General features: G+C 33.2%; 1 protein-coding gene across 4 annotated transcripts; it reads left to right on the plus strand.

The window, feature by feature from the left end:
- LOC106063874 (C2 domain-containing protein 5-like) lies at window positions 1–24,241 on the plus strand. 4 transcript variants are annotated; one of them, XM_013222349.2, is made up of 32 exons: window positions 1–102; window positions 3,832–3,921; window positions 4,112–4,198; window positions 4,361–4,401; window positions 4,738–4,868; window positions 4,996–5,091; window positions 5,208–5,363; window positions 5,482–5,542; window positions 5,913–6,053; window positions 8,470–8,523; window positions 9,102–9,598; window positions 10,831–10,940; window positions 11,338–11,446; window positions 12,081–12,195; window positions 12,708–12,947; window positions 13,138–13,236; window positions 13,361–13,450; window positions 13,661–13,721; window positions 14,045–14,098; window positions 14,190–14,264; window positions 14,512–14,574; window positions 14,666–14,764; window positions 15,338–15,457; window positions 15,563–15,691; window positions 16,700–16,786; window positions 17,318–17,407; window positions 17,493–17,601; window positions 19,547–19,681; window positions 19,810–19,850; window positions 19,976–20,089; window positions 20,517–20,663; window positions 22,027–24,241. In XM_013222349.2, exons 2-32 carry the CDS (start codon window positions 3,832–3,834, stop codon window positions 22,141–22,143), a joined length of 3,558 nt encoding a protein of 1,185 aa, XP_013077803.2. In that variant the 5' UTR covers window positions 1–102; the 3' UTR covers window positions 22,144–24,241. The 4 variants fall into 4 exon arrangements, with proteins under 4 accessions (XP_013077803.2, XP_055900393.1, XP_013077804.2 ...); XM_056044418.1 differs by having other exon boundaries at window positions 35–102; window positions 9,357–9,598; XM_013222350.2 differs by lacking the exon at window positions 8,470–8,523 and having other exon boundaries at window positions 35–102.
- Window positions 24,242–24,462: the final 221 nt, after the last annotated feature.

Here is a 24,462-nt window from a genome sequence, read left to right on the forward strand (position 1 = left end):
AACTGCTCAATGCATAATCTGTTTACCGTTTTGTTGTCTGCTAAAGCTATGAAGTATGACATGATTATGATTTGAAAGAAGAAAATAGTTTAGCGTCTAAAGGTAAAATCTAGACGAGATATATGAAACTAATGATGGTTTATTGTATTAAATATTTGAGTAACACATTAATCTGTCATTATACCTTTTATTGGACAATTTTTTAGATCTACTAAAAAGAGATGTTAAAATTAAAATGTGTTTTTTTGGCATAATTTTTTACTTTGTCTTTTAGTAAAAAGACAGTCACCTATTTTCGACTATAAATACAAATAATAATAATCTTTAAATAATGACTAATGTCCTAATGGGACCGTCGGGAATACAAAATTAAAGAAAAAATCTAGTGGCATTATTTTGATTATAATTATCCGACTTACTTAAAGACTTACATTTGATTTGTATCTATCTTAGTATCTAGATCTAGCTAGTACTACTTCAACTACTTGTACTGTAACTGTAGATCTAGTCTAGGCCTAGGTGTAGGAGTGTAGGTACTTTAAAGTTTAAAGTAGTCTAGGACTAATGATACTAATGTCCTAATGGGACCGTCGGGAATACAAAATTAAAGAAAAAATCTAGTGGCATTATTTTGATTATAATTATTCGACTTACTTAAAGACTTACATTTACATTTGATTTGTATCTCTATCTTAGTATCTAGATCTAGCTAGTACTACTTGTAGATCTAGTCAAGGTGTATGAGTGTAGGTACTTTAAAGTTTAAAGTAGTCTAGGACGACTAGGGCTAGATCTAGATCTAGAATTCATTCACTAGAGTAGAATGTCACTAGATCTAAGTCTAGACATGTAACAATTGTAAGTGTAAGTATTGTATTATGATAATATTGTAAGGAAAGGTAATGAGTAATCATAATGGTAATACTGTACTAATAATAGATCTACATATTCATGATATTGTCATATATTTGATATAATTCTAGATCTATATAATATTATTATATATAGATCTATTATTATATTGCTTTAAACTGTCTGAGTCAGTCAAACTAAAACTAAAGAGACTTTTAAGTCAAAGTGACTAAACTAACGAACAAGGTTGAAGGTTGAGTCTAGAATAGATCTACTCCTAGATTCTACTATTTCTAGATATATCTATGATCAGTAATCAGTCTATCTATGGAAGTTAAGCCACAGTTTAGGATGTTTAATTAATAATAACGAATGATGTCAAATGATGTGTAAATGATCACAACAACAAACACAAATAAATGTAGAAACTTTCAAACATTTGTCTGGCCTTGGATTCGCTTAGATAAGATATTCTGCAAAAACTCAGTCTAGTTCTATCTCTATGTTAACTGGTCCGTCGCCTTCCTGCCATTATTCAGGCAATCCCTGTCATATCAAAATCTAGCATGTCAATACACTTCCCAGACCATTGTTATTCCAGGTTTACTACAAACCCACCTACAGGTGAGACAAAGGACACCTAGCTCTCCTCTTGTTCCAGAATGCCAGATATCTATTGCTTTGGGTGTAAGGAAGGCTTTTCTCTATCTAAACACTTTGTTTTAAACATGTTTCTGATGTCCCTTCAGATTTGTAGATTATTAGATAGATCTTCTTTGTAGCCCAATGCCAAACCTGCCACTGAATGGCGAGGCAGGGCTTAAATACAAGGCCATCAAGACCATCAAACAACAGTCCAGAGTGCATACCACACAACAAGGCAGCTATCGAGTGAAACTTTTCCCCTGAGAATGCTGATGCAAAGTATTTATTTAAAATATTTGCTTTAGTTTTATTTTATCATTACCGGTATGTGTTAAGTTATCATCTCCTTTTAATGGAGCTTCGCCTATTTATATATTCTTAGATTTTATATAGGAACACAGATTTTTATTGTTTTTGTGTCCCTAACTTTCTAGTATATATATCAAATATAAATTAAAAGCTATATATATATAATATAATATAGAATAAATAAATAATATATAGATAGATATTGATATATATTTACATTTAAATTTCCAAGGTAACACTGTTACAAACTTTTTTATTATCACACACACCCCTTTACACTTAAAAGCCTAGATTTCACTATGGTCCATTAAATATTAGTGTACTACATTTTATCATATAATACTTTTCAAACAGAAATAAATTTCTGTATAATAAACACTGGAAAGAAAAATATATACACTTGACTGGAATAAATCCAGAATTTTTAGGAATTGGGGCATATTTCTTTTTTTTTTCAAAAACTCTAACCCTAAGTATATATATATGCAAATATGACAGTAAGCTCTTCAAAATCAACACTAACAGTTGAGAAAAAGTGGCACTGGATCAATCCACATGGATAGCTAGCATAACGGATGGGTCCTGGATTGCAGATACCAGCCTGTGACCGCATCTGTGTATCAAGGATTGGCCTGTTTAGTCACACAAGAAGTTGCAAAGAGATATGATTGTCTCTTGAGATATATATAATATATATTTATAAATGCATACATATATATACCTATCATTGGCCTCCTTCAGTCGTAGAACAACTATGGTTTATCTCAGAGCACACTTCCTCGTGTGGCTGTGGAGCCCTTTTTTGGAGAGACACTCCCGTCCACAGATAGCGCAGATTAAGGTGGCTTTTGCTTCGGTGGTAGAGGAGCTGGCCGTTTTTCGGATTGTATGTTTTTCTTCCTGAGCTGAGACCCATGTACTTTCACTGTCCATAGCTTTCTTGGTCACTGTCTCTCTCCATCTGTTGCAGTCTAGAGCTATGTCTTCCCAATTGTCAGTATTGATGTTCACTGATTTGAGGTCATGATTTATTACATCTATGTAACGGAGGTGGGGGCGACCAGTTTTTCTTGTGCCAGTCGCGAGTTGTCCATATAGGATGACTTTCGGGATGCACTTGTCCTCCATCCGGCGAACATGTCCAAGCCAGCTCAAACCTCTGAGGGCTGTAAAGATGCTGGGAATGCCTGATCACGCAAGGATGTGACATTCAAGATCCTACGGAGACATCTCAAATGGAATGAGTTCAGTTTTCTCTCTTGCTTTGCGTAGGTGGTCCATGATTCACTGCCATACAGCAGTGTACTCATAACGCATGCCTTGTAGACTTCCATTTTGGTCACCGTAGTTAGCTTGTGGTTTTCCCAAACTCTTGGCCTGAGTCTAGCGAAGATTGAGGCACACATATAAATATATGTCAGAAAAAAATTCCTCTTCAGCAGCTGGGGGTCTAGCACTGTAAGCTACATGCTCAAATTGACAGTTCACTATCTATCCTATTAAAAATGGCAGTTCATATTAAGTGAAATAAAATAAAGTGTGCATGACAATCAAGGCACATTTAGCATAAGTAAGTCTTTATTTGGCTTCTTGTAAGATTATCTTCATATTAAGCTAAACCTCTAGTAATAGTCCTGTCTAAACCTTTTGAATAATGCTTTCGCTTGATAAATATTCAAATATGAATTTATAGGCCCTAAGTACATGACAAATACTTGTTTTTTTCTCTAGGAAAAAAGATACCTTCATCTCATGTTATACAAATGCACCAAATTCATTTTTTTTTTAAATTTTGCATATGATTATTAAAAAAAAACTGTCTCTCTAGTTATAATGAAATATTAATTTTTAATATTTGAAAAATATATTAAATGTAAAGAGAATACAGTGTCAACATTCTCATAGTCAAATTTTATGCATTTATTTGTGTTTAAATTTGTTTTAATATATTTTTATTTCATTTTGCTGTCATTGGACGAGTGTAATATTATTTTTTAATCATGTGCATCAATAACTCCCCTACAGATGCCAGGAAGGGTTAAAGTTCGTATATTGGGAGCAAGAGATTTGCCAGTAATGGATAGAGCTAGTGAACTCACTGATGCTTTTGTAGAGGTGTGTTGTAGACAATCATCTTTTAGTTAATCTCTAGAAACAGTTGTTGTTTTTTTTAATAATTAATGAATCATTTGGTAAAGAACTGCAATCCCTTTAAATTGTACAGTCACAAGTTAAACAAAATATTTTTAAAAAATTGAAAGTCGCTTTTCTATATTTTTTAAAGTTTTAAATAATCTCTTGGTAGATCCGTTTTGGTGAAGAAACATTCAAGACTGATGTTTGCAAAAAGTCACTGAATCCACAGTGGAACTCTGAATGGTTTAAGTTTGAGGTTTGTACAACTAATCAATTTTCATTTTGTACTCTGTCTTTTCTGTACTAGTATATATCCAGAGTGCAATGGTTTTATTTGTATACTCAACTGTATGTTGAATAGCGAATTCTGGTCTCAATGTTAGAACACAACTAATGCATAAATAGTTTTGTTTGACAGGTTGATGACGAAGTATTGCAGGATGAACCATTGGATCTCAGGTATTTGTTCACTTCATAAGTCATACAAAATGATGTTAGTATCTGTAGAGAATAAGTGAAGGTGGTTGCTGTAATAGCTATTGATGCGAGTTCTGAGTTGACTAGTCAGGTTTTAATACATATAACATAGCTAGGTGACAAACTAACCCAGCACTTACTGAAATTTTACTTTAATCAGTTTGATAAAATGTTAAATTTTGATAATTGAATTGAATACACAATAATCTTGTAAACCATAGAAATGGATGACTTTATAATAATTAGTTCTTGTACTTTGTTTCAATACTTTCCAGAGGATACATTTATTTATAAATGTGTTTTGTTGTTTTTTTCCAGGATTTTAGATTATGACACTTACAGTGCTCATGATCCCATTGGAAAAGTGTACATAGATTTGAATCCATTGTTGTCAAGAGAAAACTCCAACATCATCAGTGGATGGTTTCCAATTTATGATACAATGCATGGTAAAAAGACTTAAAAGTTCAATCTTTAAAATCCTAATATAATTGACTATGTCTTCATAAATCTAGATTGATATTCTTAAATGCATTTGAACAGTGGAAAAAAATCTTATTTAATTTGTCCCTGTAGGTCTTAGGGGAGAGCTGAATGTGCAAGTTCGTGTTGAGTTGTTTAGTGATTTCAATAAATTTAGACAATCTTCATGTGGAATTCAATTCTTTTGCAGTAGGTTGTTTTTTTTTTTAAATTTTGCTTGAAACTAAACTTCATTATATTAACTCATAAAATGTTTTGAAAGATTGAAAAAGTTAATAGTGTTAGTAATAGAAATAACTCTTCAGGCTGTGAAGTTCCATGTGGCTGGCGTATTCAGAGTATACTGGGCTTTGTTGAAGAGCTTGTGGTGAATGATGACCCCGAATATCAGTGGATAGAGAAGATTCGAACTCCCCGGGCCTCAAATGAAGCCAGACAGAGACTGTTTTCGAAACTTTCAGGTTGATACATTTGTACTTTTACTTTGTTTCAGCATTTAAGCTGCTAAATTGTATTTTGTGAGAGATAGAAGAATATAATTATATTAACTTGTATAAATTTTTTCTAAATGTTCTAAAGGTACACTGCAGAGAAAGTTGGGAGTGAAAGTCATGGAAATGGGTGGCAATGCAGTCTTAGGGTAACAATGAACATTTCTAGAACTAAGAGTTATCTATTAATGACCTTGTTAAATCAAATATGTCAGATATAAAAATTTATAAGTCTTTGATTTTTATTTTTTATTTTTTTTTGAACATGCTAAAATGTTGACCAAATTTGGCTGATTTCTTTTGTCTTTGATACAATCATTACTAATTTTATGAATTTTTATTTTTTGCCCATGTAAAGCTTACAATATTTCTTCATATTGTTATAGATTTTACAGAATTCTTACAAAGACAATGTGATTGAAGATAGAAATTTTATCTAGATAATATGTAAACATTCTTTTTATATTGAATTTATGTTGTAGTCTATCATTGAAACATGAGTTTCTTTGTTTTTCTCAGTTATTTCCAGAACTTTGACCTGGAAGGAGAGTCTGGTGTGGTTGTGAGAGGCATTGGTACAGCTGTGGCTCTTATAAGACTCCATGTTGGACAGTTATCTCCTGCAGTGCCTCTATCATCTTCTGTGTCACCTATCAAAGAGTGAGTAAATATAAGTAGACATTAAAGCCTCCACCCTCAGTTTGTTTTCAAAAGACAGAAGCTGTATTTTATTGATTTGTTAAGAATACAGTTTAGAATCACTAGATCTTACTCTACACTAGGTTCATTGCTGCTCTTTGCTGTCAATAGCAAAAGGTTTCAATTAGGAACATAAAACTGTTTCACCAAGCTTAAATGATTACTTAGTTATTATGTCATTCAGACTTTATTAAGCTTCACAGTTTTGTACCTTGGAGTTTTATTCTCTTGTTGAGCCTTGCAGGCTAAATTAATAATTTACCAAGGGGTTGAAGATTATTTATCACTTCGTCCTTATCTAGTTCTCACAAAGTTGTCATCTGTTCCCATTGTATGCCAGTTGAATCATGAGTACATTAGTTGACATTTAGAGTACACTAAACATGACAATACATTGTTCTTTGAAATTATTTTTGGAAGATTTAGTTTCAATGAGGAAGTCTAGAATGGAGTAAGTTTTTGTACATTAAAAAAATCCACTTAGATATGTGAATTACTTTTTGTGTTTATTTAATTATGAATTAACATTTGAGGATAGTCTTAATTCTAAATATTTTATCATTTTTGGTTAAATACTAGTACACATGCACTTAGTCTACTTCATATAGCTATTGTAATATTCATTTGGCTTCTGTCTGACCTTTGTAAGTTATTACTTGATTAAAATTTCAACAAAAAAAAACAAAAAAACAATTCTTTTCAAGACATTGTAACAAATGAAAAATAAAATCATAATCTTAACCATGAACTGTAGATTTAAGTTATTACCTCCTTATTACCTGTCACTATTTGTGAGCTCACAAAAAAACTTATAGTAAAAGAAAAAGACCATTCCTTGCTGCTTTAGGTGAGTGTTAGAGGTAACAATTTTTTTTTGACTTATTCTCCATTGTTGTAGTAAGTTAAAATTAGCATAATAAAATACTCATCTAGATAATCATGAAATTTAATTAATCTTTACATCATTAACCTCTTACATATATAGCTACGAACAAAAAAAAATTATAATATTATAACTGAGAATAGCAGATAATATCTGTTAGTACTAAGTGTCAGACCAAACAGTTAACTATGATTGATTGTAACGGGAATTTCTCTCTCTCTCTGGCAGCCATAATAAGAGAACAACTCTTTTTTGAAACAAACAAAAATAAAATAAAATTTCATTACTTTCTATAAAAACACATATAAGGAACAAGTTTGTAGCTCAAACAAATGAACTGATCATAATAATTGAGATTCTACACCCACCCCCTCCCTTTTCCCATCTGCCTGACAATTGATAAAATCTCATAACAACCCTTCACATACTCACTTACCTGTAAAAGTGATCTCCAGAACATTCTACCAATTGGATGGACAACAACCCACATATCTTTTTTTTTTCATATTTCACTATTAAGCAAATATTTCACACCAATGAATGCACCAATGATAATATTTGAAAGAGTCACTGAGTTAGGCTTGATTGTACTTGCAACCGTGATGAAACACACTCACAATATCTCTTTTTTTTTCCTCTCGCTGTTGGTGAAGTTTATGGTAAAATTCTCATCATGTGTATATATACAAAAAACCTATATGTGGAAATATGTAAAAATCATTTGAATAGATGAGTGTAGCATTTGTATGTACACATTATATAGCTTGCCAGCTCAGTATCCAAAGTGATTGCTCTATCCCTGTGTTGCTTCAAGCTTTGACCAAATTAAGTCAACATCTGAGCATTATAGTGCACACCATAAAGCAGTCACCTGGTTTAATTACTATGCAATTTATTATGCAACCAAATGATGCCACTTAAAAAATGATCATGAGTCTGTTGTATAATAAATAGTATCATATTTTCACAGTGATCTGTATAAATGTTTTTCATTGAAGCTTTATTAGAAATGTACATATTATGGATAGGCTTGATACTAGAGGGGCTTGGTTAATCATCTTATTGTCTTAGACTCATCTTTTGTACCTTTCATTTTATTGTAGTGTCAGTGTCAAGACTTATCTAGCAATTGTTAAAATACAGTGTCAAGACTTATCTAGCAATTGTTAAAATACAGTGTCAAGACTTATCTAGCAGTAGTTATAATACAGTGTCAAGACTTATCTAGCAATTGTTAAAATACAGTGTCAAGACTTATCTAGCAATTGTTAAAACACAGTGTCAAGACTTATCTAGCAATAGTTTAAATACAAAGTGTCAAAACTTATCTAGCAATAGTTAAAATATGAAGTGTCAAGACTTACCTGGCAATAGTTAAAATACAAAGTGTCAAGACTTATCTAGCAATAGTTTAAATATTGTCATATCATATCATCTAGCAATAGTTGAAATATATCATTGCTTGATCACATGTACTCTATATATTATTTCAAGAAAACATCTGATTAAACGAGGACCATTTAAACTGGAAAAGTTAAGCTCTAGAGAGTAAAAGATGCAACTTTTAAATCTCTTTTATCATTTTATTTAAAAATAACTCTTTTGTTTACACTTAAACATCTTTACTGGTTTGTTTAAAACTTGGCCACTTCTAATCCTTATTCTCCATGTTTGAATTGTAGACTAACAGTTTCACTACTACATCTATTTGTGTTTGTTAACTAACTTTTTTTTTTTAAACTTTCTTGTACATTTTACACTGTTCCCAATAAGTGTTTCAAAATTGAGTTAAGACTAATTACATTTTAGAGTTGAAAGATTAACTAAACTTATAATAGAAGTAATTTTCTGCTAATAAAATCCAAAGAAACATTTATGTTAAAAAGTAGCACATTGAATTTCTTGCCATTTGGTAACGAAAACATTTTAACTACAAAATAAATTATGTTAAGGAAAAAAAAGGCTAAAAGAGATATTGAGGTGATAATTACAACACTTTTCTAAGACAATATATACACATTCCTAACATTTTAAAATCAGTTGAGATGTGTTGCATTTTGACTTTTTGAGGTCATTTATTTTGCATTTTAATTTCTTTCTTCCCTTCCACCCATATTGTTATGTAGCATGCGGAGGCACACGGTGAGCCTGCACCACCAAAACACATTCCATACAAAAATGGATAGACATGCCCCAGTGTGTAGGCAGCTGTCCAGTCCTGGACCCTCACCTTCCACTTCCCCATCCACCATCTCCCCTAAGTCAGGACCATTCTCTCGCCAGTCCTCCTCGTGCTACTCCAGAAGCCCACCGCCTTCCGCTCCACCTTTCATTCATCTGAGTGGTGGCCCAAACCAATCCCTATTCAATTTCCCTTACAGTTCTTCCTTCCCTGAAGAGTTCACCCTGTCCTCTTCCAACACCTTAACGCCGCAATCACACCTATGTGAACTTGGTTCAGTGGATGCATCATCTCCAGCATGCTCAGCATCAACATCACCACCAGTCTCACCACCTGTACACCAGCTGGCACAGAGAAACTCCACATCTCCTGTTAGAATAGGACCTGGGCCAGATGTTAATAGGAGAATGTCAGATTCAGAAATTGGTTCACCACCCAAAGGTAAGAAATGTAGGCCTATGGGTTTGCTTTGAATGAATGAAATATTTGCCACTTCTTAAGAGACTGGGAGATAAAAAAAACAATGGTTAACTACAACATATGTAAACATAAGATTCAATTGCTAACACAAAATGTTTATGAAACTTCAACTTTAGAGGGAAAGAAATCTCCATTCTCATTATTATGTTGAAAGTTCAGGTCCAATATCTGTGAAAAACTGTGCAGTCCAGATCAGATCCATACTGTAGTTCTTCAATAGAGGTTCCAGTAACTCTCAGAGAATGCAGCTATGAAGGACAGGGCCAGCATTCTTTGGTGACACCCCATTAAGACAATTTCACTAGTTCCTATTTTCATCTTCCAAAACATGTGTTGTTTCATTCTGTTGTGTCTAGTTCTTTAGCAAAAAAATGTATGTGTCAGGATAACTTACAATAGGCAGAAAAAAAATGTGATAAGAAAATGAAATGGATTCAAACAATTAGCACACAAATAAAAAACAACAACTTTGTAACTCTTAGGATTTAAAATTAGGTGATTTGAAAAGTTCAATTTTAAATATAAGCACTTTTCTGTTTAATAAAATCATAATATATGCTTTGCACTAAAAATGAATGAATGTATCATGCTGTGTAGTAATTGAGTTAAATAAATCTAAGCTGTACACATTTTCTAACATTTTAAAGCATTGTCCAGTGTAATTCTTTATCCAACTTCTATTCCTTAGGAATTTTGATTTTATTATAAGTAATATTTTAGTTTTATCTCAGACCTTGCAAACTATGGAGCAGATATTTAATGGTCATCTGTTTCTGTGGCACATTGGTAACAAGGGTAACATGTAGGCAGCATAATGACCAACTATGTCCGGTATCCATTAGAGTTAAGTGAACTCAGGGGTGCCCTAAAAATCAAGAAATTCAAAATCCCAGTCGTTACCGAGATTCAAACCCAAGACTCTTTGTTTCAGAAGCCAAGCACTCTACCACTCAGCCATCACACCCCTATCAATAGTTAAGTGGCAAGAAAATATTCAAAGATGAGGGTATCCTAAAAATAAATGTATGATCATAATTATTGTCTTTATCACTCTCCAAATCTTCTCTGCTTTTGTATTGCTTGTTTTTCTCTTATCATGGGACCTAGCATTAAAATAATATTTGCTGCCATGTCTCTAGAGTTGATATAGCTGTTTCTTTTCTCTTCTTTCATGAAAGTTTCTTTCTTTTCAGTCACAAATCTAGCTGGAAACAGTACTAAAATTATGCAGCTTAATTCCAATGCCTTGCCTAACCCTTTGTATTCAAAGACTTCAGTGGTGCAGCAAAGTATAGATTTATTGGTAAGTTCATTCTTATGACTAGACAAGTATTGGAAATGTGAAAATGTTTAAACTAGGTCACATCCAATGAACATGTTAATTATTTACATTTGATTCATTTCAATATGAATCTTTCATTGAATTTACTGATGAAAATTAAAATACAAAGCATTGAAATAATCTGAAGCACAAGAAAGCACAGCTTGCAATTACAAATTTGAAAAAAAATACTTCAAGAAAAAGTTTTCATCTAGTTATCTATGTTCATACTATATTTTGTTTAAAACTTTATTTCTTCTTATGTGTGAATTTGTTATTGACTATTTATAAAGAATAGACAATTGTTTCTGTATCAACAACTTCATGTTTACTAATTGATACAAACAACAGCAACTATTTTGTAATTCCTTCCTCTCAGGAGTACCCATTTTTTACAATGCGAAGTTTTCCAGCCAACTTTATTGTCAACTTGGGTGGTGTTGTCTGTGCCAGGTCAGTGAAACTGTTGGACAAGATTCACAATCCAGGTCAGTCAGGTTATACTATTTATATAACAGTCTTTTCAAACTGCAGTATTTAAAGGATGTAAAAATAATTTCATAGCTGATCCTGTTGTAATAATATTCTAGGTTGGCAAAAGAAAATATATGGTAGAATTAAACATGTCACACATTCTACACATCTAGTGTGCTACTTTCACAAAATATTGCTTCCAGATCTGACTGTATTAACTAATCTTTTTACTCTTGCCATGTGAAGTCTATGTAACAGTGAGGTGTATGTAATATCTTTGTTTTGATCAATCTATTGCTATATTTTCTTCTTCAAGCTCACTTGATCACTTTGAAACTTTGTTGGAGAAAAATTAGGATGTGTGTACATTTAGTTTACATTTAATATCAACAATGTTTTACTCCTAGAAAACCAAGTTACCCTGGTCTTTTTTTTTTGAGCATAATGAAGATGATAGATAAAGAGAATTGTTCATAGTGCATCTCATGACAAATGGAGAAATAGACAACCAAACACTCCAGCAACTTTTCTTACATCTATTGGCTGCCCATATTGACACAAATGTTAATGTGAGAAGAAATGATGGCAATAAATGTCCATGAGAAATTTCTGCTAAGTATTACAAATCCCATGTTGATTACCTTTCAGAGGAAGCTGAGACCAGGGATGCCTGGTGGAGTGAAGTGAGGACTGAGATGAGAGCTCATGCAGCTAAACTAGGCTGTCATGCTGTGCTGGGATACCAGGAACAAACTACTATTTGGTCAGTTGTAGCACGTATACACATCCATCAGTTCAGAGACTTGGCCTGTTAAGAGAAGCAACTTCTGAATTAATTGTTTGTACATTATTTCTATAGAAATAAACATAAAGCTGATTTAGCAGATGCATTTTTTACTATGCTGTGTCATTATTTTTATTTATAAGTAAATTTAGGTTTCAAACAATGTATAGACATATTTGCATTGTAATTATTGTACTCATTTATGTCTTCTAAGTTAAGACAATGTTAATTTGTTACTCTAAAAAAATAAGTAAGCTATTTCTAAAATGTACTTTATTACTTGAAAGTAATCAAATATTAATTAGGAGCTCTGGTCTGTCACATCAGGTTTTTAATTTAAAAGTGGAAATTGCATATGCTGAAGAACTGACATCCAAAAACCTTTGAATTTATATATCATGCCTGGCTGTTGAGAATCAATAACATAATTTTTATGTCAGTGTTAAATCAATGTTGAATGTGGGACTAAATTCTTTAACTTGATTTTTCAGTGAAGAAGTGATTATCTTGTCTGCCATGGGAACTGCAGCAAAGATTAATTTGAACTTTGACATTAGAGGCCCACAGAGTTCTATCCCATTCCCTGTCAGCCCTGTTGCTCAGGTGCAGTCTAGCATTGCACCAGTGGACAAGGCTGCACCTGTAGTATTAGAAAGAGAAAAAGAACGACATCTTTATGTAGATATAGGCCTGGCTAACCAAGCTCAGATCAAAGCATTGGTAGAGAATAGGTAACCATTCTTTTTGTTATTAAAGTCTATTAATTAACCCTAGAGCAGATGAAGAAGAGGTCACTTGTTTCCTTTGAAATCACTTAATGAAGATGTTACTTGTCAGAATAATTACATCCACTTCTTCGGAGAATGTAATTATATAACTTACTTTTCAAATTGTTCATTTCATTACATTTTCTGTCCACAGCCAGGAGGAACCAGTCTCTAAGTGTTCATTGTGTCATATCCCTTATAGCCATGGCAATCTCCCTTTTGACATTCAATTAACAAAATGTGCAATATGCAGGTGAGAAATCTGCAACAATCATATTCTTTAACAGATATATTTCTTTAAATGTTTCATTTCTAATGTAACAATAGTGTAGATATTTTTGGGGGGTTTGTTTAAAAATAATGTTTTTGTGTCATAGAAAAAAGAATGTCCCTGAAGTGTTATTTACTACGATAGACCCACCCACAGCAATGCCAGTTTGGAGTAAAGGTTGTTTAATACAAGCCAGGTAACTGTTTTTAGCAACTTGATGTTTATTAACTAAAGCAGCATTTCTCAAGCTGGGGTGCTTTTGTAGATCCCAACTAGCTAAGGTTTTTGTTTTTACAATAGTTTACAATATTTACTAATATAGTGAGAGTTTTTGTTCAATCAATGTTCTTCTTTATAGTGAAATGACATTGTTCTAAATAAGTTTCTTCTCTTTCTCTTATGCTAGAATCTGCAGACCTAAAAGTAAAAATAAAAACTCTGAACAGACAGCTCGAGATATTAGTGATGTGAGTTTCTTAATTTGTTGTGTTAGGTGCATTTAACTGTACTTTTATCCAACTCAAATTATCTGTAGATAATATTATATTAAACTAAGTTACATTTAAACTGTAGTAATATTTTTTTAATTTTATCAGAACACAAGATTTAGTTTAAAGAATTATTTTTTGAAATTATAGCAGAAAATAAGATTTTATATAAAGTTGCATATAAACTAAAGTAATTTTTAAAAGTTATTTGTGCTCATGTTCTGACAGTCAGTATTAAATATTTTTGTGTTTTTACATGTCGATGTTATACTTATTTGCTTAAATTTTTTTTTTCATTTTAGAGTTTACCATTTTTAGAATATGAAGTTCATAATCAGCTTATCAACAAGTTGAAGGTAAGTCTCCAACATTATTTATAAGTCATTTTATTCATATCTATTCTGTTGTTGAAATTTTCATGGTGGATGAATGTATTAATTTTACCAGATTCGTGGGCTGAATTGTTTGTTTGGACTTCGGATACAGATTTGTTTAGGAGAAAACATGCTGGCAGCTGTTGCAGTGAGTAGTTTAGTTTTATTTAACATGACATTGAGTGCTTTAATATTTCATTTGAAAATGTTCATTTTAATTCAATCTTTTTTTTTTTAAATGTTTTTTTTAAATAGGTCACTGTCATATTTTTTATTACATTTCCTGAAAAACATGTAGTCATATGTTTATCTTAATCATTCAAGACTACTTTTTCTAATATATTCCAATTGACTAGTAGCTCAGCAATAAATACTGTATTGTATTTTTGTACTAGACTGCAACAGGAGCATTTGTTGGTCCTCTTCCTCCTCCTCCAGAACCCAAGATCTCTACAGATGTAAGTACATGCTATCTGGCTATTCTTTAGCACACCTGCTGGGAATAGTTGCCAGAGATAGGACTCAAAGTCTTATTCTTTTCTTCTCCAGGTAGCCACAGCTCAAGAAACTCAGGATATGTTGACATTACAGAAGAGAATCACTAGGACAGTACAACTGCATCGTGAGAGACTTGGAACAGATAAGGTGGTAAGTGGTGACATTAGAATGAAGGATTTAGTGGGATGTTTGGTCTAGAGGCTAAGTACACTTGAACTTGATTTGTATACCTATCAAAAGGGCTCGAGGTTTGACACTCAACTCGAGCAGAGTTGTGTTTACTGAGTATCTAAAGGTTGCACGGAAAACCCTCTCCCATATACCCCCACTGGTCCACAAATGAGATTGGACCATAGTGTTCTGAGCATGCTAAAAAAAACACATGAAAGTTGCACTATATAAAAGCAATAAATTATTTTTATCAATTATATCATTTCAAAAGAGCTGATGAAGTAGAATCAATTGTTTTTTTTTATCTTTCTACAATTTCCCACATTTTTTCTCAGGTTTGTACAAACCTTTACTTTCTCCCACTATTTGCAAGCATATGTCTTGAGATTTAAAACAAGTCCTAAAATATCAAATTTAAACAAGTTGTTAAGATTTATATAGTGCAATAAATGAATGATTGTAGTTATGAAATATATTTTGTATTTCTATTCATTAAGTTACTTCCATCATAATACACTTAAACTTCAAAGGAATATGTTTCTATATTACTAGGAAAGTCAGAGTGAACATAGTCCACATAGTGCCAACACAGATGACCTCACAGATCAGGAAGAAGATAGTGGAAATTTCTTTTTGGAGTCAACTAAAGATAAAAATACATTTATCTTAGTAGTAAGTTGTCAAACAACTAAAAAACTGTTGGAGTTTTATCAAGGCACATTTGTGATTATTTGTGACCTTTGCAGCCCTAACACTTGTGTGTGTTGTATGTTACAGATTGATGACCTGAAAGATGAAGCTGTGGACTTGATACTACATGATGTCATCCCACCAGAAGGTTTTGAAATTTGCAACACACAGATACCGACTGGCATAGCACCAGAACGAATTACTGGTAACTTACAGGTTGGGCCATATGATGTTCTTTTATTGAACAAAAAACTTTCACTTGAGGTCTATGGAGTAACTCTGTTTCAGTGATATATGGGTATGATGTGGCTAGCTCTATGATCAACCAACTTAATGTTACTTTTTTAAACTAACAAGCAATAGAAAAAAATAATACTTTTTAAAATCAACGCTTATCTAAGGGAAAGAACTGCTAATTACTGCCATTTATCTCAAAATTACAGGGTCTAGCTCCCTTTCTGCTATATAAAACAAAATTAATTAATTAGTACTAAATGATTAACTAATTGGTTAAATTTTGTATTGATTCTTGTATTGTCATTAGCTATGAATAATTAAGCAAAATTTCAATGTAAAGTGGGAGAAAAAAGTGTCGAAATGTAATATGGGGATTAAATCCATATGTACATCTACATTTCTCATAAAGTAGCATTTACTCCCCTTATTTTAAATATCAAACACAATAATTCATCACCAACAATAATTAACTAATTGGTTAAAGTTTTTATTGATTGATGACATATTTGAAGCTCAGAAATTCAGAAACCCTGTGCTGTACCACTCTGTCATTATATTTACTAAACCAGCACTTAAACTACCTAGGTGCCAGCACTTAAATGGCCTAGGTGCCAGCACTTAAATCACCTGTGTGCCATTTTAAATGACCTGAATGAAAGCACTTGATAGCCTGTATGTCAGCACTTCAATGGCCTGTGTGTCTGCACCTAAATGATCAGCATGAAAGCACTTCAGTGGCCTGTATGCCAGATCTTTTGTAATTTATTTATAGTATAGTTGTCATACTTTCTATGGCCTCCTTAAGTTGCAAAGTGGCTATGGGTCATCTCATAGAAATGAGATGAATGCCTGGGCATTAGCTATAGTCAGAACAATGTCCCCCACTTAGCATAGTTTACTGGTAAATAAATATTCTGTAACTATTTTCCTACATCTGTAAGATATTGTTTCATGTTCTTGTTCATTTGATGTGTGGTCTATTGCCAGATGTTTACCCAACATGTCTTGGTGCGACTACAACCTACAGCTAATAACAATACAGAGTTCTCTCAAATTTTCAATGTTATCTTGAGGGTAAAGTGTTGGAATTTTTTTTTCAAATCTTTTTTCAGTTGGTCAACTGCTAAATATTTCCGCAAAATCTTAAGAAAAACATTCTTTAAGTAAATCTTTGTTAAATATACTAGACATATTAATATGAAACAAACTTAAATAAGATACTCATCATCTGCCATGGAAGCATTTGTTGTGCATTTTCAAAGCCACAAATTTAAGGAGAAGGACTATGACACAAGAACTGCTTTTTAAATATTATTTGTACAAGGCAAGGTGCAGGTTTTTCCTTTGCAGATTGAGAAAAATAGCAAGACACTTGAGCTAAAATTGTAAAAAGCCATCATTGGTATCTCAATGATGGTTCCTAAAGGTTATTAAATCGAAGAAGAAAAACCACGAATAATTTTTAAAAAAATTTTCTATTAATCTATATATTATTCTAAAAATACTATTTTGAATCTTTCAGAGACTATGTTTTAAGAAAAACCACAAATAATTTTTTTTTTAAATTTTTCTATTAATCTAAAAATACTATTTTGAATCTTTCAGAGACTATGTTTTAAGTTGCGACATTTTAAACCCTGCTGTCTGACAGATATTTGTTTCAATGTGGATCTCCCTGATGAAGATGAAGTGACTGTAAGTTGACAACAGTGTGGTAGCCACTTCTTAGCTTGCACACATTAGCAGAGCACAAAATCTTCATACTGAACTTCTCTTACAGATTGCTGTGACAGGATGTTGTCTGGGACTGCAAGATTCTAGTCAGCCAGCCTCAGCATCTGCTAGTGCAACCAAACTGTTGGCTCGGACTCAGAGTACATCAAGACCAAGTAGAGTGCTGTTTATTATGTACATCATAGTTAGACTTGTCCTGTGTACATTGTAACTCAATGTCCCTTAGTCTTAACTTGCACTGCTGTTTTTTGTTTTTTTTACTTACGTCTGTTACATGTAATTATCAGTTCTTCATAGCAGATGAAGAAATGGAAAACAAAAAAATCTAGTTTCTAACTTAAACTTAATACTAATATCTGAAGATCATAATTTTGACTAAACTTTGACATTTAAACATTATCCATTTCAAATGGAAATAATATCATTGTTATACCCAGCCATTCTTTCATTCTATCCTTGGAAATCTTGAGTTTCTGTGAGACATAACTCTTTCCATTGCTTACTCTAGAAAGTAGTCCTCATAACAAACTGTGCAATCCTAATGGAATGGCCTGAAAAAAACAAAAGAGTTCATATTTGAAAAAAATGACTTTCTGGTTCAGTTGCCATATGGAACTTCACTGTGAAAAATAAAATACTGCTCTAAGTGCTTAAGCTAAAACTAAGGTCATTAGGTATTTTACATCAGGTATTGGCATGAGAGAAATGGCGAGGTATCACTTTGTTGTCAGTGCTAAGCAAGATTTTCAGCAGAATCCTACTAAAGAGAATAAAGGGAGCATGTGATGAACACCTAAGAGAAGAACAGGCCGGATTCAGAAAAGGGAGATGTTGTGCTGACCAAATAGCAACACTCAGAATAATTATAGAACAATGTGTCGAATGTCAAACTCCTCTCTATGCAACATTTGTCGACTTTGAAAAAGCCTTTGGTAGTATCGACAGAGAATCTATCTGGTCTGTAATGAGACATTATGGGATCCCAAATAAAATAGTAACCATAATCAAAAACCTTTATGATAGTTTCACCTACCAAGTAACCCACTGTGGCAAGCTGTCAGGAATTTCCAGTCACAACAGGAGTCAAACAGGGATGTCTTCTTTCACCACTCCTGTTCCTTCTAGTATTGGATTGGGTCACAAAAGAAGCCTACTCAGGGAAAGGAATACAATGGACTCTCACACAAAAGCTGGAATATCTGGAATTCACTGATGACAGCCTTATTATCACACAGACTACAGGATATGCAAGAAAACATCACAGCTTTAAGTGAAGTAGGAAAAAGAGTAGGCCTCAAATAAACCACCAAAAAACAAAAGTACCTAAAGTAAACAACAAACAAATTGGAGACATAGAACTGGATTCTCAGACAATAGACCCAAGTAGAAAATTGTATATACCTTGGAAGTGTAGTCAGTGTATCATGTGGAACAGATGAAGACATTAAACGTCATATAAATCTAGCACGGCAGACATTTACACAGCTAAAACCAACTTGGAAATCTCACATCTCAAACAAGACTAAACTAAGAATCTTTAACTCTAATGTCAAGGCTGTCCTACTGTATGGTTCTGAAACATGGAGAACAACTGAAGCAATAACAAAAAAAGTACAGACCTTCATCAACAGATGCCTGAAAAATGTCCTAAAAATACACTGGTACGACAAAGTAGAAAACACCAAACTGTGGGAGATGAATTGGCAGAAAAATATAGAGGTGCAGATCTTAGGAAGTGGAGATGGATTGGTCACACCCTTAGAAAAGATAATAGCAACAGAGCTAGACAGGCCTTAGAGTGGAACCCCCAAGGGAACAAGACCAAGAGGAAGACCAAAAAAAACATGGCGATGCAGTGTACTAGAAGAAGCCGAGAGGACCGGAAAGAGATGGGAAGTAAAAAAAAACTAGCAAGAGATCGTAAAGAGTAGCGTGTTTTTTTGGAGGCCCTATGTTCCATGAGGAACCCAAAGGAATGATGATGATGAATGATTGGCATGAGAAGATTTGTATCAGGGTGTTAGGAAAGTGAAATTTTTCATTTGAACCAAAGAATGATTTGATTTGACCTTATGATTCTTATTTTTTGTTTTACCTTAGCTTCAGCTGTGCTAGCAGCTCCCAGCCAAACAGATGACATGATGTTTACACTAGATGGTGTGGGTGAGTCTGCAGCACACACACAGCCACCACCTGTAGTACGTCTGGGCAGCACAGCCAGTCAGCTCAGGCGATGTACGCTCTCTTTCTCAATTCTTAGAGTTATTAGCTTTGAGTTTGAACTCTTATACTACATATCAAAAATGTTGTTAAGATATATTCTTATAAAAATATTGTATGAATTCATCTATATCAAATTACAGCATTACGCCAACTTAAAGAAAGTTCCAGACAAAAAATACCTGTAAATATATTTTATATTCTATTGTTATCTAGTATTCTATGATACTTTCCATTTTATGGTACTGTCTAATGGGAACAAAATTTTATTTTTCTTGCATAAATACACTTCACCATTTTCTCTTGCAGCCTCCAATGGGCATTGAGTTAACTCCACTAAATGTTATCTACAATGGTCGTATTGACAAGTACTTAGGCTACTACAACTTTTTCTTTATCAGAGAGAGTACAGCAGTGAAGGAGGTAAATTATTTGGTTGCTCCAATTAGCATCCAGGGAGTTTACAAGAAAGTAGGCTTCTATGATTGGCATTTTAATTTGTGGTATTGTCACTTTTATTTGAAACATTTGTAGAAATAATATTAAAAATATGCATAAACAATTTTGCACAAATTAAGGTAGGTCTATTTTCACATTCTGTACAAGATAGGAGGATCTCTTCATATTTATAAATTTAAAAAACTGCTCCTACATTAGAAATCAACAGTAATTTGAGAATTGTATCACAATAGAAATTAATTAATTAATTAACACAGGTTAGACTAAAGAAAAATTTTAAAATAAACAAAAACTATGTTCCACATTATCAATGAATGTATGATCCAGCAGTGATTTTTTTTTTTTTTTCAAATTGTTATCTAACATACCTGTATGTTTTTCACTCTTTTAGAGTGGAGGTGTTGGAGGTTTCATGCAGAGTTTCATTCTGGAAGTGATGGCCATTGTTAGAGCCCATGTAGCAGCTCTAGGGGGAAATGCTTTACTGGCCTACACTATGACTCATTGTATCTTGGAGAACAACCCCCAGAAAAATCAGGTAATGGTTCATGCAATGCTGATTGCGTTCCATGGTGCCAGTAAGAATGGGAGGGAAAGATCAGTAGAGAAAAAATAAATATCAGAAGAAAGAAGATGAGCTCTTAGGCTCAAGTAGTTCATTGCTAATGTGTTATATCAAAACATAAAATGTGAGCATTGTACTATACACAACAGTTGAATGAAGTAGTTTGAGCTATCAAATAAAGTTATGTCTTTTAATTTTGCTCATTCAAAATAAGAAGACTGACTTATAGTTGGGCTTTTTTTTTTTATTAACTAGTAAAAGAAATGTAGTCCACATCTGACTTCCCTAGCGATTTACATTCTTAGAGTTTCCCACCATTTACACCACTCTTAGACTAATTCTAAATAAGTTGTTAGGTTTTGATCTGTCTTCAACATTAACTCAACCATGGTGACAATAATTTACTCCTAGTGACATGCCAGAGACAATGTCATAATGATGCAAGCCATCAACTGATCTCATTCAGCTCTTTATCAACTGATTTCATTCAGCTCTTCATCAACTGATTTCATTCAGCTCTTCATCAACTGATTTCATTCAGCTCTTCATCAACTGATTTCATTCAGCTCTTCATCAACTGATTTCATTCAGCTCTTCATCAACTGATTTTATTCAGCTCTTTATCAACTGATTTCATTCAGCTCTTTATCAACTGATTTCATTCAGCTCTTCATCAACTGATTTCATTCAGCTCTTTATCAACTGATTTCATTCAGCTCTTCATCAACTGATTTCATTCAGCTCTTTATCAACTGATTTCATTCAGCTCTTCATCAACTGATTTCATTCAGCTCTTTATCAACTGATTTCATTAAGGAAAACTCACTGATCATTTTTTCCATCAATGTTCATATCTGTAAGGTTGCTCTTTATAAGTTAGTCAACAACTAAAGATATAAACATCTAGATCTATAATTTTTTAAAATCCTGCAAGAAATTCAACTATGCCAACCAACTATTTTGTAGGCTACTATCTTAGTAATCATTTTTCTTTATTCAAAACATGTACATTAGGATCCTGAATTAATCTATGCATTTTTCATAAAATACAAACTCTTCAAGTTACAACCATTATAGTTCAGAATTGCATTATTACTATCATGATAATTGAGATAGTCATTTAATGAATACATTACTATTTAATTTCATCTGTGTAGGCTCATTACAACTTGAACTACAACCACCAAAGAATTATCACAAAGTCACTCTGTAATATCAAATCTATTGTTGTTAGTCTTGTTTAGATATGTTTGAATACTCTTTTATGTTCATCAATTGTGTATAATCTTCAAAAGTTGAGCTTGTACTACCTGATGTTTCATTTCTTCCCCTGTAGGGTCAATGTCTAATCAATGTCAGTGGTGACATTGTGTGTGTACTACATGATGGAGAAGAGGGAGTGGACAGTATCATCATGGAGACTCCAGTCTTAATACCAGCAGCAGCTTCATAGTGTTATCTCACAACACCTGGAGGAAGAAACATATCATCTTGGAGTCTCTAGCTCTCACCTTTTCCAACACCCGTAAAATCCAGTGGATCAACCAGTGTCTTACTTTGTTGACTAAACTACTTTTATCAAAACACTCACACACACAAACAAACTTCCAATGTATGATTAAAGTTTCCTGTATTTATAAACATTATTTATTTGTAAAAAAAAAAAAAAAAAAAATTCTGTAAATAGGATACTTGATTTTTTTTGTTTTTTTTTATTTGATTTAACAATAAATTACTAGTTCTTACTAATTTTTTTTTTCCTTTTTTACAATGAAATTTGTGGATTTTATAGTGAATAATTTTTAGAAATAGTTATGTATTTGTTCATAGACCCACTCTCTGGGCCCGTACATGAATATGTCCTATTAAGGAAGCCATCAACATTTGCATACACTAGACAATCAGTTGTACTTCTGGTGATGTAGGAAAATTTGAAGGAAAAATTTGGTGATAGAAAGAATCATGTCTCTTAGTGTCTTAACCATCCCCTCCTCCTCCTGTTTGTTTGTTAAGCTATGCATTTGTATTTGATAAGACGTGTCAAGGAAATGGAACTTTGGCTTCAACCATTTTGAAGTGATCTCATTTGAACTTGTAGCTGTTCATGTTGTTACAAGTTAATCATATTTTTGCATTTCCTGCGAGGCGCGGTGGCTGAGTGGTAAAGCGCTTGGCTTCCAAACCGGGAGTCCCAGGTTCAAATTCTTGTGAAGACTGGGATTTTAAATTTCGGGATCTTTGGGCGCCTCTGAGTCCACCTAGCTCTAATAAGTATCTGACAATAATTGGGGAAAAATAAAGTTGGTAGGTCATTGTGCTGGCCACATGACACCCTCATTAACCGTGAGCCACATAAACAGATGACCTTTACATCATCTGCCCAGTAGAGTGCAAGGTCTGAAAGGGGGAAGTTTACTTTTTGTCCTGGCTGTAGGTTGTATCTGCACATAGAAACCTATTTCTTTGGTTCAATGTACATTTATTACCAGATTTAATTGCTAGGTATTTCTATTACAGCATTGGTGAACTATTACAGGCTGTGATGAAGTCTGTATCTATCTATTGACATATTTTGAGAAAGAGTTCATTCCTCTAGTACAGTTGCTGAAGAAAATGACAATCTTTGTCTTGTAGTTTTAGAGACACAAGATCTCCATGCACTAGGAAATATGTTCACTAAGATGTAGTCTTTAGTCTGTTCACTGTCACTTCATAACTTTGTTATACTGCTGATCACAAAATGTGAACCTCTTCAAAGTATTCTTTTGGCTAAAGCACCCAACTTGTCTCCCTAGCTTTAGATACCTCTGTGGGCTGGGACTAGAACAAAGGGGAAGAGAATGTTGGCTCTGTTGGGAATGTCCATTACACCCAAACCAGTTTAGACAGTGGTCCTTGTGTACTCTAGGTAGATGTCACACTTGATAGAAAAACTCGAGAGATATGTACAGCGTTTCAGTATAAAATATTTATCACTGTCTCTTTTACTCATTCAGTCTATTAAGCTAGTTGCAGACAACTTATGAAATGATGTAGTTGAACCACCCCCCTGTACTAGAGTTCTCACTCAAAGATTGATGGGTCAGAAGAAAAAAATTACTAAAGGGGAGATAATCTTTTGTTTGTGTTGTTCTTCATTTGTACCCATATTTTCTAAATCTCTTCTAATTATAGAGTCAGTCACTTCTTATAGAGTCAGTCACATCTATTTCTAGAGACCGTTATTTCTAATTCTAGACAGTCTTGGTTCAGCTGCTCTTTTTCACTGAGACCTGACAGGCTGAATCTATGGCATGTTTGTGGAAGTTACTTGATCCTCTGGACACAAGACCAGTTTCTCTACTATGTCGTCAGGACACAAGGACAACACTAGTTTCTCTACTATGTCCACTAAGTTGTCTATGCATTTATGCAAAAGTCATTAATCAAGCATTCATTCATTATGGCTTATAGGATTTTTTTAATGGAATAGTTTTGTTATTCTATAAACTTGTTGCTATGATGATTTCTATTATATATATTTTGAAATGAAATAAAAAGGATACATTTTGTGTTTTGTTTCAGTTGATATCATTTGTTAAATAGGTTATAAATAGTCTTTAACTAGACAGAGGTAAGTGAATCTCCAAACAATATTTTCAACAGTGAAACCATTGTATTTTATCCTCCTCCAAATGGGACAGTTGGATATGTCCAATTACAAACTGTTGACTCGCTTATAAGAACCAACTATTATTTAATCAATTAAACTCAACCAAGAATCCACTGAATG

The sequence above is a fragment of the Biomphalaria glabrata genome, chromosome 10, assembly GCF_947242115.1.
Source record: "Biomphalaria glabrata chromosome 10, xgBioGlab47.1, whole genome shotgun sequence".
Lineage (NCBI taxonomy): Eukaryota > Metazoa > Mollusca > Gastropoda > Planorbidae > Biomphalaria > Biomphalaria glabrata.

What these genes read in the sequence shown, in the direction of transcription:
- LOC106063874 (XM_013222349.2), top strand. Translation starts at nt 3,832, where the DNA reads ATGCCAGGAAGGGTTAAAGTTCGTATATTGGGAGCAAGAGATTTGCCA. An exon ending in ACTGTTTTCGAAACTTTCAG is followed by an intron (nt 5,364 to 5,481) that starts GTTGATACATTT and finishes AATGTTCTAAAG; the next exon opens with GTACACTGCAGAGAAAGTTG. An exon ending in GGACAAGATTCACAATCCAG is followed by an intron (nt 11,447 to 12,080) that starts GTCAGTCAGGTT and finishes ATTACCTTTCAG; the next exon opens with AGGAAGCTGAGACCAGGGAT.